Raw genomic sequence first — 14,436 nt, 5'->3', positions numbered from 1 at the left:
ATGACAGCTGATGCCAGATCCAGCGAGGCATGCCATATCAGCGTTGGTGGTAGCGCTGTCACTAAAGTGGATCATCAGGGACCTCACCAACATGGACATCATGACATTAGCGAGTGTGCAATGCTCACTGGATGTCCAATCTCCAACATTGGATTTAGCCACTTAGCTTAATGGCAGTCCAGAACAATGATAAGGAGAGCTGGCATCTACTAGCGGAGAGCTGGCATCTACTAGCAGAAAGCTGGCTGCAGCAGCGATATTTAACAGTACTATCCTCAGAGAGGGTTTTGCAGTTTCAGTGCCTGTTTGCTACTTCCTGCAACTGAAACAGCATTGTTTAGTTAGTTCAAGTTTTTTTGGTGATAGTGTTGATTCAAGTGCAGAAGTAGCTAATTATTTGTTAAAGGTTTCTACTCAACACTTTCTCACAGTCATGGGGGCTGCAGGGTTGGAGGATTACTTCAGGAGGATGAGGCAGCAGATGAGGATGAGGACAAGGACAACAACAGCAAGGTAGAGGATGATGAGGCAGAGGAGAACGACAATGACGAGGAAGAGGAGAAGAAGGAGGACAATGATGAGGAAAAAGCAGAGAAGGTGGAGGAACAGGAGGGAGGGGTCAGTGAGACAATCAGCCTTCTGGGCAGGTTGTCCGTGACCAACTCATTAGACATGAAACATGAACAAGAAATACCAGATCCCTGTAGCTCACCACATTCCCATCATACAAACCCTGTCACATGGCATATCACAGTATCCTCCTGGACTGGGGGTGCAGCAGCAGTCCGAGCAGTGTGTGAAGTTTGTGGTATGTTTCATTTGTTGAAGCCTTCCCTCACCCTGACCATCCATGTGAGCTTGTTAAAACTTCTTACTGCACTGAACCACAGTGCTGCCTGTGACACAGCGTGCCACCTCTCTCCATGTAGTCCAACAGACTTGTGGCAAGGGCCTCCTGCCAGTTGGCAGGTATAGGACCAGAACTTTCACTCCACCGCTAAAACCAAAGCCTCCAAAGCTCTCTCCTTGGGACAGCAATCTTCTATCCTTGTCCTTCTTATGGTTGTTGAGACAGCTGCACACCCAACAATGCTGAGAATGAGGTGCTGCAGCACCAATGAACCTCCCCTTTAAGTGATGAAAAAAGCCTGTGGCAATCATTACTTGCGATGAGACTGCCCCCTGATATTGGTCCATCTTTTCAGTGTTACGCCAATGAGCTTGGGTTTTTTGACGAGAATCATGATCGCAATCATTTTAATGAGGAGTGAGGATGAATTTTGCATGCAGCCTAGACGATTTTCAGGTGGCGATACTTAATCAATTTTAGTCTAAGCACTGCCCATTTCTTGGCTATAATGAATTTCTAGCCCAACTTTGTATCTGTCTTCATGAAAGGAGATGCAAAAAACATTCTGGAAATGGTGGAGAACCAAGGGTCGAGTGAGAATGTGGAACTTTACGGAATTAGTATTAGTAAAGAAATAGTACTGGAGAAATTAATGAGACTAAAAGCCAGCAAATCCCCTAGACCTGATGGCCTACATCCTATAGTTTTAAAAGAGGCAGCTGCAGAGATAGAGGATACATTGGTCGTCATCTTCTAAAATTCCATAGATTCCAGAACAGTCCCTACTGGAGGAGAACTGCGTAGGAGCACTAGATCAGGAAAGAAAACACGGAAGAGAAACACTAAGGGATTGCACAAGGTGATTAGTTAATAATATTAATGCAAATATGTGTGATAGGATTATAGATTATTAATTGTGTTTGGATTTTTTGTGGTGTCTCTCGTTTCAGCTTTGTGCCCAGGAGGGTGCTGTGATATATCGTGAGACAGGGATTGTATGATGGGTATGTGGTGAAAAGCGGGGATCTGGGATTTAATTCGTATGAATTGGAGTCTGATGAGCCGGTCATGGACAGCCGTCTCGCTGCCTCCTCACTCCCTCCTCGTCCACCTCCTCCTCTTCCTCCTCCTCCTTGTCCTCTTCCTCCTCATCCTCCTCTCCCTCGTCCTCTTCCTGAGGTGGTCCCGCAATCCCTAGCGGCAAGGACTGCACCCTCATGATGGCCAAGTTGTGGAGCATGCAGCAGACCACCACAAAATGGAACAACTGCTCAGCCAAGTACTGGAGGGCTCCTCCAGTGGAACCGATGCTTTAGCAGGCTGATGGTGTGCTCGATAATATTCCTGTTGGCAGCGTGGCTATCATTATATGAATGCTGGGCACGAGTGATTGGATGAGCAAGGTGGAGAGCGGATAGACCTTGACTCCAAACAACTACCCTCAAAATTGACATGGTGGCTGGAAGATTGCTGTCACACCAGACTGGTGCAAGATGAAGACATTGTGGCTGCTACCAGATAGCGGCCATTGACATTGAGGTTTCACTGTGCATGGTCATCCACCAACTGCGCATTAAGTGAGTGATAGCCTTTGCAGTTACAGAAATGGTGCCCGCCACTGGAACCAGCACCAGTTGGCAGTAGACTGCCGGGCGGCATTTTAGTGCCATCTCGTAGCGCTAACGTGTGGTGCTGAAGACATGAGTTTTTAGCCCAAAGAGCCTGCAAAAGGAAATAGACAGGTTAAGTAAATGGGCTGTAAGGTGACAATTGGAGTATAATGTGGAGAAATTTGAGGTTATTCACTTTGGTCGGAAGAATAGAAAAACAGAATGGGCTAAAAGTTTGGGGGCTTTATGCCACCCGTTACCAGCAAAAAGTAGCGAAAAGAGGGCAGCCATTGCTCTTTCACCAGCTTGTGGTGGGTCCTACGTGTCCTCCATTTTCCGAGGCCCAGCATCACTACCGGTAAGATCGATGGACCTGCAAATTTAAATCAGGGAGAGGTGATGTTAGTCGGCATGCAACGCCTACTTAACGTCACCTTGGCGAATTTGGCCCTTAGCGCTGAGTTCATCACTAGGTCCTAAGCTCGTCATGAAAAGCCAGCATTCAGCAGACTAACAGAGATGCTGTTAGCACCTCTTAAAGCGACACACACATCTTTCAGGTAAATTTGCATTTAAGCGTTTGGGCTGGATTTGTTTATATTTTATTGAAGCAGTGGCTTGCTGCAATACATGTTGAATGTTTTTCAAGTGTGTAGGGAGTGCTGCTGGATGCATGCAAGGCCTCAGATGGTAAATGAAGGGCCCTGAAAAGACAGAAAATGCTGCAAACACTCAGCAGGTCAGGCAACATCCATGGAGAGAGAAACACAGTTCACATCTCAGGTCAAGATGCTGCCTGACCTGCTGAGTATTTCCAGCATTTTTTGCTTTAATTTCAGATTTACAGCCTCCTTTCGCAGAGAGAAGAGGAAGATACAGAAAAGAAAGAAGCAGAAGAGGAGGAAGCAGAAGGAAGGATGCAACCCAGACAACCCCTTTCTAACTAGGATATCCAGGATGGAATCATCCGCCTGCGGTACCAGTGATCACAACCCCAATTCCCCTTTCAACATTTATCCCACACCTTACCTTCCCTCTGTTACTAACCATCACAGCGTCTTTTTGGCAAACTTTCCAATCCAACTTTATACATCTATCCATTCAATATGACATCAAGAAATCAACTCACACCCTTATGCATTAGTAATTGTCTTTTGTCTGTGTCTTTGCCTATCCTACTGATGTCACGCAGTGCTACCCAAGTGACTGCAGCATGTCTGGTGGAAGGCGGCTGGCTTTCAGTGGGGCACACTGTAAATGGCCTTGCTGGTTGACGTTGAGGAGCTGGTGGCTAGGAGTGTGAAATCGAGTGACAGTGTTTCTTCTTCTTCTTCTTCTTCACTCTCCTCTCCCTCTTCTTGGTCAACCATTGGCTGGGCAGGCTGTATTTCTTACGTGTGTGAAATGAGGAAGGTACAAGGGTGGAGTTGTAGTGAGGGGAAGGCAGGAAAGCAAGAGGTGCATGCGAGAAGGAGGATAAGGTATGAGGATACCAGTATCTGGTATCCTTTTTGCGCTGCCGCTGGCCAATCACTTAGCCATGCCCCTGCCATGAATGGCCAGTACCGTCTCCTCCAAGGGGGTGAGGTGAGGCTCGGAATAGGAGGTGTACCTCGTGATTGGTACAGATTGCTGGTAGGTGAGTGATTTGGGGGGGGATGGGGAGTTGTGCATTGAGAAGTATGTGAATCATGTGGTGCAGTTGGTGGGAGACAGCTTTTGAAGATGCATTCACTGTCCTTGACCAGTGGTCTGAGGTCATGAAGCTTCTTTGGGCACTGGGGTCAGGTAGTGGAAATGATACTGCTGGCAGTGACAGCCTTGGTGATGTGGTCCCACATCATTCTTTCTGGAGGGCCTCCTGGCCCCTGTGGGTAGAGGACCTCTCTTACAATGTTAACCCCCTGCTCAAAGCTGGAATGTAGTAATTGAATAAATTTAAGACAGAAATAGACAGTTTCTTAAAGTATAAGGGGTTATGGGATAAGAGGTTAGTGCCTCAGCACTGATATTTGTGTTAGTGCTGAAGCACTATTCCCATCTTTTGAGCTGCAGAAGGTAATTTAAGTTTAAGAGCTGAAGACTCCCATTTGGGACTTTTTAATGTTAATTTGTTTAAAGGCAGTAGGGCTGAAAACTGAATTTTTTTTTAACTTTCTTTTTATTTTTCTCAGTTCAGATGGCATTGTTCTTTTAACGCACTTTTTCTTTTTAATGTCCCACAATGCCTATCGAACTCATTGCCTTGCTTCCAGAGGCTGTTGGAAGATGGAATGCCACTTCTGGATGGCAACTTTGCCTCCAATACCTGCACTGGCACCACCAGGAGAGTGTTACATGGTAAGTTAGCACGGTCTAAAAATCTTTTGTCGCCAGCGCAAATTTTGCTCTCCTACCGCCGTGACGATATTCAGCGGCCGTTAACCCGAGGCCACAGTGAGACCGGCAACTCTCGTGCTATGATTTTTTAAATGGTGAGAAACTATTAAATGTTGGTGTTCATAGAGAATTTGGTGTCCTCAAACAGGAAACGCAGAAAGTTAGCATGCATGTACAGCAAGCAATTAGGAAGGCAAACGGCATGTTGGCCTTTATTGCAAGGGGGTTGGAGTACAAGAGTAAGGAAGTCTTACTACAATTGTACAGGGCTTTGGTGAGATCATACCTGTAGTACTGTGCACAGTTTTGGTCTCCTTATCTGTGAAAGGATATACTTGCCTTCGAGATGGTACAACAGATTCACTAGATTGATCCCTGGGATGAGAGGGTTGTCCTATGAGGAGAGATTGAGTAGATTAGGCCTATACTATCTGGAGTTTAGAAGAATGGGAAGTGATCTCATTGAAATATATAAGATTCTGAGGGGGATTGACAGGGTAGATGCTGAGAGGTTGTTTCCCTTAACTGGAGAGTCTAGAACTAGGGGGCATAGTCAGGATAACGAGTTGGCCATTTAAGACTGAGATGAGGAGGATTTTTTTCACTCAGAGGGTGATGAATCTTTAGAATTCTCTACCCCAAAGGTCTGTGGATGCTGAGTCATCCTGAGGTTGAAGTTGAAGTTGAGTTGAGGTTGAAGATCAGCCATGGTATTATTGCATTGCAGTGTAGGCTCAAGGTGCCCTATGACCTACCCCTGCTCCTTATTCTTACGTTCTTATATGAACTTTAAAAAGCTTGCGTATTAGAAACCCCCTAAATAGAAGATGTTGTTTAATTATTTTATTATTTAATAGTATTGAAAGAGCCATAAAAATCATGATTTCTAAACAAGGAGCAAACCTAAACAATGAACATGGGTCAAAGGCTTTAAATTATTGAATGCAATTTTGAAGATCCTTTACATCATCTATTGGCATGGATGTTATCATAGTGACCAGCCACTGATATCATCATCAGTCAATCAAAAAAAAAACACACCAGTACTTAATTAGTAGCTTTTATCCTTCTCTGCCATGTGCACATGGTCAGAATTTTTTTAAAGGGGACGCAGTTCAATGGATATTTACAGTTTTATGAGTTTTATAAATACTAAAATTTCTATGAACAAAGATTCCACACAAGAATGTTCAGGTTATACATTATAAATAGATTTAAAAACAGAGATTGACTTCAATAATGGAATGCAAGTAAAATACAATTCCTAAAGCTTGTGTAGGTAGACTACAAATTCACAATTCCGGCTTAAAACTTTGTGCATCCAGAGCACATATTAGGAATCCAGGCAAAGAGGTCAACCAGCCCCATAGGATTTTCAAGCCATTAAAATAAATCGATGGAAAATCCAGTGGCGCCTGTTGACATCCATACCTGAATTCCCAATACGTGCTCCTGACATAAAAAGCTCCACAATGCCAGCACAGGTTTGTAAAGTCTACCCTATAATGCTGAATGGCATGTAAAAAACTTGGGTTATTTGTCTTCACATTAAATAATTCATTAGAGTCCGTTCAGTTTGTGACTACACAGTCCCTTGCATATCATTAACAATACCATCTAAATGCTTCACCATTTCTACCTTTTACCCTTGTAAGAATCTATTAGAAGCTACTTTTAAATATGATCCCTTTCAACTTGTTGTTTACAATCATTTATAACTCATATCAATTTGTTGTTTTATTCTTCTTAATACTCATATATTCAAATTTAAAGGCACTGACTATTCTACAGGTTCCAGCAGCCTGGCTCTTCTTCATCAGTGCACATTCTTTACATGTGTCAGCAGTCGATTCAACTATTGAAGGCATCGCAGCAATTTCTGATTCTGTCTTCACCTGACATACACTCTTTCCAGCACAGGTCACTGGACAGGAAGCCTGCTAGAGCTCTCCCTCCTCTCTTATCTGGGCAATGAGACTAATGTTCATATTGTCAGTTATGAATGTTTTGGAGTAATGTATACATTTTGGTGTTTAAGACATTAGATAAACATTATTCTATCCTCAACTCTGTTGTGTTCTTAGTAAAGCTTAAAAATGTATGTACAATGCCACTCTGATGGAACACTTTTTTAGAACCAGACAATGCTACTTTCTTGTAACATGATATTAGAAAATGGCAGAACTCTCTATTCTAGCTCACAGCAACTATTGGCTCAACTGATGAAATATCTGTCTTTCCTGACTGGATGTTGCTGTTTGAGCGAAGATTCTGAGGGTCTTGGCCCCTCTTGAAGTTGCTCTGTTCAGGCCAGGCTAGTCTGTAAGAAGGGGCCGTGGAGGGGAGGATGTGTTCCTGCACTACACGTTCTCTTTTGAATATATTCAAGAGAGATTTAAGTTCTGAGCGAAAACTCTCATTTAACCAGCAATAGATAAAGGGGTTATAGCAGGTACTGCTCATGGCAAACCAATGGAAAACAAAATAGAGAGCGTTGTTGGTGCGAATGGTTTGACTAGAAATGAGGACAACATAACAGTTCAGAGGAAACCAACAGACAGCAAATACTACCACAACCAGCATCAGCATTTTAATTGTCTTTTTCTTTTTCCGTCGGTGTGCAAAATACTGCTCTGTTGTCACGTCCCCGATTGCATTGCGAAGCCATAACTTTTTGGCAACTGTTGTGTATGTGACAGTGATAATTAAAAGGGGCAGCACATACAACATGATAAATGTGGCCAAGTCCAGATACTTCCAGAACAGGTCTGCTGGCTCCGGGAAGTTTGGGACGCACAAACTCCGAATCCTTTTTTTGCTGTAAAGTAAAATAAAGGGCATAGAGTCATCAGTGGGATCAATGGTTTATAATAACTAAATAGGTCAAATTACATTATTGTTACATTGAGATGTGGAACTTTTACTGGTGTTTTGGATATTTTGTTCCATGATTTCTTCCATTTTCCATGACAACAGAAATCAAAATGGTTTATTAGCACTTAATTTAATTCTGTAGACAAATCCTTCTTACCAAAACTTATGATGACAGTCATGATGTTTACTATTAGGTTTAACAGTCTCTGGTGGGCAAATAAAGCTGAATTGAATGGGTGAATTAATTTGAAAATAAGTATGCTTTAGTCCCAGAAAAATGTTCAAAATAGAGCGATTAAGCAGTCTGTCTAAACAACAAACTAATGTTATATGTTGTGTTTGCTTAGTGTTAACATTAAAAAAAGAACAGTTGTCAAAAGACTGAATGATCTCCTTGCATATACCATATACAGTAGACACCTCAAATCGCTGGTGAAATACCATCAACGATGTCTCCGCAAGATCCTGCAAATCCCCTGGAAGGAGAGATGCACCAACGTTAGTGTCCTCGACCAGGCCAACATCCCCAGCATCGAAGCACTGACCATAGTCGACCAGCTCCGTTGGGCGGGCCACATTGTCTGCATGTCTGACACAAGACTCCCAAAGCAAACGCTCTACTCGGAACTCCTGCACGGCAAGCGTTCCGCAGGTGGGCAGAGGAAACATTTCAAGAACACCCTCAAAGCCTCCTTGATAAAGTACAATATCCCCACCGACACTTGGGAATCCCTGGCCAAAGAACACCCTAAGTGGAGGAAGAGCATCCAGGGGCCGCTGAGCAGCTCGAGTCTCGTCGCCAAGAACATGCAGAAAACAAGCGCAGGCAGCAGAAGGAGCGTGCGACAAACCAGATGCCTCACCCACCTTTTCCTTCAAATGTCTGTTTGTCCCACCTGTGACAGAGACTATCATTCCCGTATTGGACTGTACAGTCACCCGAGAACTCACTTTTAGAGTGGAAGCAAGGCTTCCTCGATTTCGAGGGACTGCCTATGATGATGATGATCTCCTTGCTTACCTTCTATAAATGTGGAATTTGACTATGTTCTTATGTTTGATGTCAGTCATGACTCATTGGCAGCTCTCAGACTGCAAGGAGACCAATCAAGATAATCAATCTCTCTGGATATTTACCTGTATTCAAATTTGAAGAGCTTCTGATAGATTGCATGTGGGAGGGAGAAACAACTGGCCATAATCCAGATAATGGTGATGTAAAGTATACCCTTGGCTGTTGACATGCGTGGCTTCAAAGGATGCATGATAACCTACATAAGATATATAACCATTAACTTCTAATATAGGTAAAGGATTTACGCAATATATTACGTTATATGGTTACTGGCCCCAAACCTTCCACTTTACCTTTTGCCACCGTCTTATAATTTCACCGTGACAGCAAATGATAATGTGCAAACACTTAACATTTTTGCCCGAAATTCCTCTCTCTAATATTTTACTGGAGATGCTGGCAGCATTTAAATTCGTGTCTCACTAAAATAGTGCAGCTGGGAGTTTCAAATGAATGCTGTGAGCATCGGTGCATTAGTAACACATGGCGTATTTCAGAGCCTATGATTTCCTTTTCAAAGAAAAGAAAATAGGTCCCAGTCTGACTCCGAGAGAAGAACCCCTGGAAGACCCAATGAATTTGACACTTCATGGTCTTTCTGAGTACTTTTGAACAATCCTGAGTTAATTTAAACGTCTAGCGTGGGCTACTGTAACTACGCGTGCGCAGAACTCTGCGGAGTTCTGGTTGGAGCCAGGCTGTATTTGATACTGGGGCAGGTCTGAAATCTTTAGCTGTTGTATCACTGTTTTCAGTCTCACAATAAAAAAAGATTTCTGCCGACATCAATCGAAGCACCAGCCGCAGAAAACTGCTTCTTACTGCTGAATCATTTGTTAAATGATTAATTGTGATGTTGCATGTCGTTATTTTACATTTAATTGTCTAAACTCCGAAATTATTTAGATTAGGTCAAGGGAAAAGAGAGGAAATGGGCAAAAAGGAGAGCGAGCGGAGAAATTGAATACAAGAACAATTGAATGAACGGACAATGTAATGTGATGCGCCTGAAACAGTAGCGGGCACTGTTGTCAATGATTGCTGGTTTGTGTTGTAAAACAACATTTTACAGTTATTAATTATTGTCGATTCAAATGAATTCAGAAATATTCCGAGCCTCTGCTTTCTTTTAACAATAGAGAATGTGTTAGCGGTATAAGATGTTCAGCACCCACTAGATGCACAGCGCCAGGAAGGTCAGTCGGAACGGATTCGTGGGTTTGGCAGTGGCGACACGGCCCCAGGCGTTGACTGTTACTCTCTCAGTTCTGAACAAATGAACTGTACCTTTGCCCAGCTTGGTCACCAGATGCAAACTGTTCAGACTGCGTTTGTTAACTCGGAACAGATTAAAACGGGGATTAGGCTGCAGCAAGGATCCGATATTGCTTTACAGCTGTGCGCCTGTGACAGATAGACTCACTATAATCTATCACAGCGTTCTTGTGTGGAAAGATCTATGGGGATCCTCAGATCCTATGTCTAAGAAATTCTTTTAAATTATATGTTATTTTAGGAGATTGCTTACAGTTACAATGAAAAAAATCTATGGCTATGGTTATACTGTAGCTACCGATCTCATGTGAGTTATGTGACGTCAATCACAAGCGATGTGAGAGGCCACCCCCCCCAAAGGGATTTGGCAACTCATTGCCTTGCTTGGACACGATTCTGGGATTATACAATCACTTTTGAATTGCTTTAATTGGGAAATCACTGAGCAATGGCAGAAAAGTTGCACTATCATTGCACCTATAATTCATGAGAATTGACTGGAAATAAGGGAGTTAGAGATATGTCTACTCCTGTGTTACGTTATGCAACAGTCAATGCAAAGCCAACTTTTGTCTCTTCATTATGATTATAACATAGGCTAATTACTTTCCTCCCCCGATTATTTCAGTCAACCATTTCCAGTATGTGTGCAGATACATCCTGGTAACTGTATAAATGGTCTTTGTCCTGGAAACTTGTCTAGGCATTATTTTAGATTAATGACCTGAACAAACTGTTCGCGAAATATTTCTCAGTTGCGATTGGGGGAAAACAGCTAAATTAAAGAACATTATTATGGGACATTTGTTCCTTTTTCGTGTTGGCTGAGAAAAGTGGCACTTCATGTTTTAAAATCAAATAAATAACCGCGAAAGTCTCTGAATACCGGTATCTTTTTCAGACCAACAAACTGTTTAAGCCTTGCGTATTTAGTGGTGACTTCGAACCTCAAAGAGTTTCCAAAGATATTATAGGTCTATGTAAATGCCCTCGGACATATATGTGCACCTGTTTGAAAGGTTGATCAGTACCTGATGCCTGTCTAGGGCGATGGCTGTCAAGGTGAGAGTGGAGACGTGCAAAGAACAGTACTGAGCAAAGCGGCTGATGTGACACATGACCTTCCCGAAAACCCAAGAGCTGTTCACAAACCGAACCTGTCAATCAAAAATACCAGATGATTACTTATACAATCCTTCACATACCATAAATACGTATAGGTATACCTTCGGTCGCCTGAGGAAGAGAGTGTTTAAAGTCCAGGACCTCAAATCTGGCCCCAAGCTTATGGTCTACAGGGCAGTAGTGATACCCGCCCTCCTATATGGCTCAGAGACGTGGACTACATACAACAGTACCACCAGCGCTGCCTCCACAAGATCCTGCAAATCCACTAACAGGATGCACCAACATTAGTGTTCTTGCTCAGGCCAACATCCCCAGCATAGAAGCACTGACCACGCTCGATCAGCTCCATTGAGTGGGCCACATCTTCCGCATGCTGGACACAAGACTCCCAAAGCAAGCGCTCTACTCGGCGCTTTGACATGGCAAGTGAGTCCCAGGTGGTCAGAGAAAATGCTTCAAGGTCACCCTCAAAGCCTCGTTGATAAAGTGCAACATCCCCACCGACACCTGGGAATCCCTGGCCCACGATCGCCCAAAGTGGAGTAAGAGCATCCGGCAGGGCACTGAGCACTTCAAGTCCCATCGTCTAGAGCAAGCAGAAATCAAGCGTAGACAGCGGAAGGAGCATGCATGAACCCATGCTCCCCACCCACCCTTTCCTTCAACCACTGTCTGCCTCAACTGTGACAGAGACTGTAGGACCCGCATTAGACTCTCAGTCACCTGAGAACTCAGTTTTAGAGTGGAAGCAAGTTATCCTCTACTACGAAGGGCTGCCTATGAGATGAGAGATCCCTCCTTAAATAAGGAGACCAATACTGTACACAGTACTTCAGATGTGGTCTCACCAATGCCCTGTACAGTTGTAACAGGATTTCCCTACTTTTATACTCCATCCCCCTTGCAATAAAGGCCAACATTCCATTTGCTTTCCTAATTACTTGCTGTATCTGCATGCTAACTTTTTGAGTTTCATGTACAAGGACCCCCAGATTCCTCTGTACCACAGCATTTTGTAATCTACGTTTAAATAATAATGTGCTTTTTTATTTTTCCCCACTAAGATGGATAACCTCACATTTTACCACATTATACTCCATCTGCCAGTATAATTTGCTGTTGTCAGAAGTGGTTTGGACCCCGTTTTACTCTTATGGTAAAGTAGACTGGTGCAGAATATGTAACGCAAAAGCAAAATACTGTGGATGCTAGAATCTGAAATAAAAACAGAAAATGCTGGAAATACTCAGCAGGCCAGGCAGAGTCTGTGGAGAGAGAAACAGAGTTAACGTTTCAGGTCGATGACCCTTCGTCGGAACTGGAAACTTGAATATGTAACAACTTGGTACATGCAGAGTATTTATATACCTTGTGCCAAGCTAAGAAACATAAGAAAATCCATGGCCTATAATCTTTTTGTATGCAAGTTGTCCTCGAGTATTACATTTGCTCCGATGTAGAAGTATAGTAATCATGCTTGGCCATGCTTTTGGTCATCTGTCCTAATATCTCTTTATGTTCTTCGGTGTCAAATTTTGTTTGATAATGCTTCTGTGAAGCGCCTTGGAATGTTTTATTGCGTTAAAGGCACTGTATAATTGCACATAGTTGATGTTATTTACAGTTCTGATTTTGTGTAACTTTTTCAGTATGTTTGAACAATGCAAGGAATAAAGTTTAAACAGTACATCTCCCACCCAATAAATCATTTTAGTCTTACCAGTGTAAACGGAGTGTTAAGAAGGGTGATCATGATGTCCGCTACGGCGAGATTAACAATGAACAGGCTGGTGGCAGAATGCATCCGTTTGTTCTTTATTACGACCTGGCACACAAGGACATTTCCAAAGAGAGAAATGACTATAATAATCGAGTATGCCACAATAAGCAAAGCCTTGATGGTTGCATTTTGGGATTCCGCCTCGTATTTTGCCGAGTCGACAAAGCTCTCCCAATCGTCCAGAGTAAAGTTGCCCCAGGGAAAGAACGTCGACCTGTTAGACATAATGGGAGACTCGGGGAGGTTAATGTTAAATAAGTTGTTTGATCTTTGAAAAGCATTGGCCAAGTAGGGAAGAGAGAGCCGCATGTAACGGGTCATTATTCAAATGTTACCAAAACTCCCTTGTATTTTAAACACGTCCGATGTTGGCAAAGTTCTGCTTTTTGATGCTTTATGAAAAGTTGCTACGATGCAGGCACCCGAACAGTTCAGCGTTAAATAAGAAATCGATTTGCCAATAATTCACATCTCTCGGTTTGCAGGTTGGAACTCTGGTGCGGCGCCTTGAGAAAGGTTTGCTCAATTTGTCAGGTATTAGTCTGGTTTTTCGACGCTGACCATTCTCGCAGCACCGTGATCTAACATCTTGCTGCTGTCGAGTGACTGTTGTGGGAGCTTTTTTTTTATATAAACCAAGCTGAAACCCACGCACATGGTGACACGTACTGTAGCCAATTGATGCCTCGGGCTCTTTAACACCGTGACGTCTCTTCCTCGTCAACGCTCGCTCCTTTTTTGTTTAGGACCTGCTTTATTTTCTGTTTAATATAATAGGTACATCATTTTCTTCAAATGAAGAGTAGGCGTGACGCTGCTTTCTTTTCAATAATCTTCTCCATTCGGTGATTTGTGTTATATTTCATCCCTTCCTTTAATTTTCACTTTCTCAATGAAAAAAATATATTTTTATTCCAAAAATTGAACCAGCAGGGTTATTTTTGCATCTTTAACTAGAACCACTAGGGCAGTAACTTTTTAAGCCGCTGGGCACCATGCCACATTCCCCTACCAGTGTTTTTTCTATTGACACTCGTTCCTCACTGACATTGGTCTCAGATGAAACAAATTATCTTTATTTTAAGTAACCATTCATGTTAATAAGTGAGGAATTATATTCATCAACACAATTCGTTCTGTATAATGCATACAACTGACGCCGGCATTGTCTCCAAACGAACGCAATCCCTTTTTTAAATCGCTGTTGATTTGCCCTAGATTTGAAAAGACTAATTATAAACCTCTGGAGCATCTGGTCTTACGGTGTTTCTGCTTGCCTTCCACAGGCCAGCATTCCCCATTGTTCACAAATGTATTCCAGGATTTTAGCGTGGGAGTGCATACAAGAGGGAATCCTACTTCTCCTCCAGTCTTCTCCGTGTTTACATTAAAAGATGCAACAGAATCGGGACCAGACGTCAGAGGATTTAAGCAAAATACTGTGAATGCTGGAAATCTGAAATAA

General features: G+C 42.9%; 1 protein-coding gene across 1 annotated transcript; it reads right to left on the bottom strand.

Moving 5' to 3' along the window:
• Positions 1–7,021: 7,021 nt before the first annotated feature.
• Positions 7,022–13,292, bottom strand: LOC139274776 (G-protein coupled receptor 83-like). Its single transcript, XM_070891464.1, has 4 exons — positions 12,912–13,292; positions 11,095–11,220; positions 8,851–8,984; positions 7,022–7,657 (listed from the first exon to the last, which is right to left on the bottom strand). The coding sequence occupies exons 1-4, from the start codon at positions 13,290–13,292 to the stop codon at positions 7,033–7,035; spliced, it is 1,266 nt and encodes a 421-aa protein (XP_070747565.1). The 3' UTR covers positions 7,022–7,032.
• Between the last annotated feature and the right edge of the window lie 1,144 nt (positions 13,293–14,436).

This window comes from Pristiophorus japonicus, chromosome 10 (assembly GCF_044704955.1).
Source record: "Pristiophorus japonicus isolate sPriJap1 chromosome 10, sPriJap1.hap1, whole genome shotgun sequence".
NCBI lineage: Eukaryota > Metazoa > Chordata > Chondrichthyes > Pristiophoridae > Pristiophorus > Pristiophorus japonicus.
Note: the sequence above shows the minus strand (reverse complement) of the source record. Positions and strands in the feature narration are given on the sequence as shown.

Coding starts and splice junctions, on each gene's coding strand:
- LOC139274776 (XM_070891464.1), bottom strand. CDS start 13,292: ATGACCCGTTACATGCGGCTCTCTCTTCCCTACTTGGCCAATGCTTTT. Junction 11,221..12,911: donor TTAACACTCCGTTTACACTG/GTAAGACTAAAA, acceptor TTTGATTGACAG/GTTCGGTTTGTGAACAGCTC. Junction 7,658..8,850: donor CTCTTCAAATTTGAATACAG/GTAAATATCCAG, acceptor TTTACTTTACAG/CAAAAAAAGGATTCGGAGTT.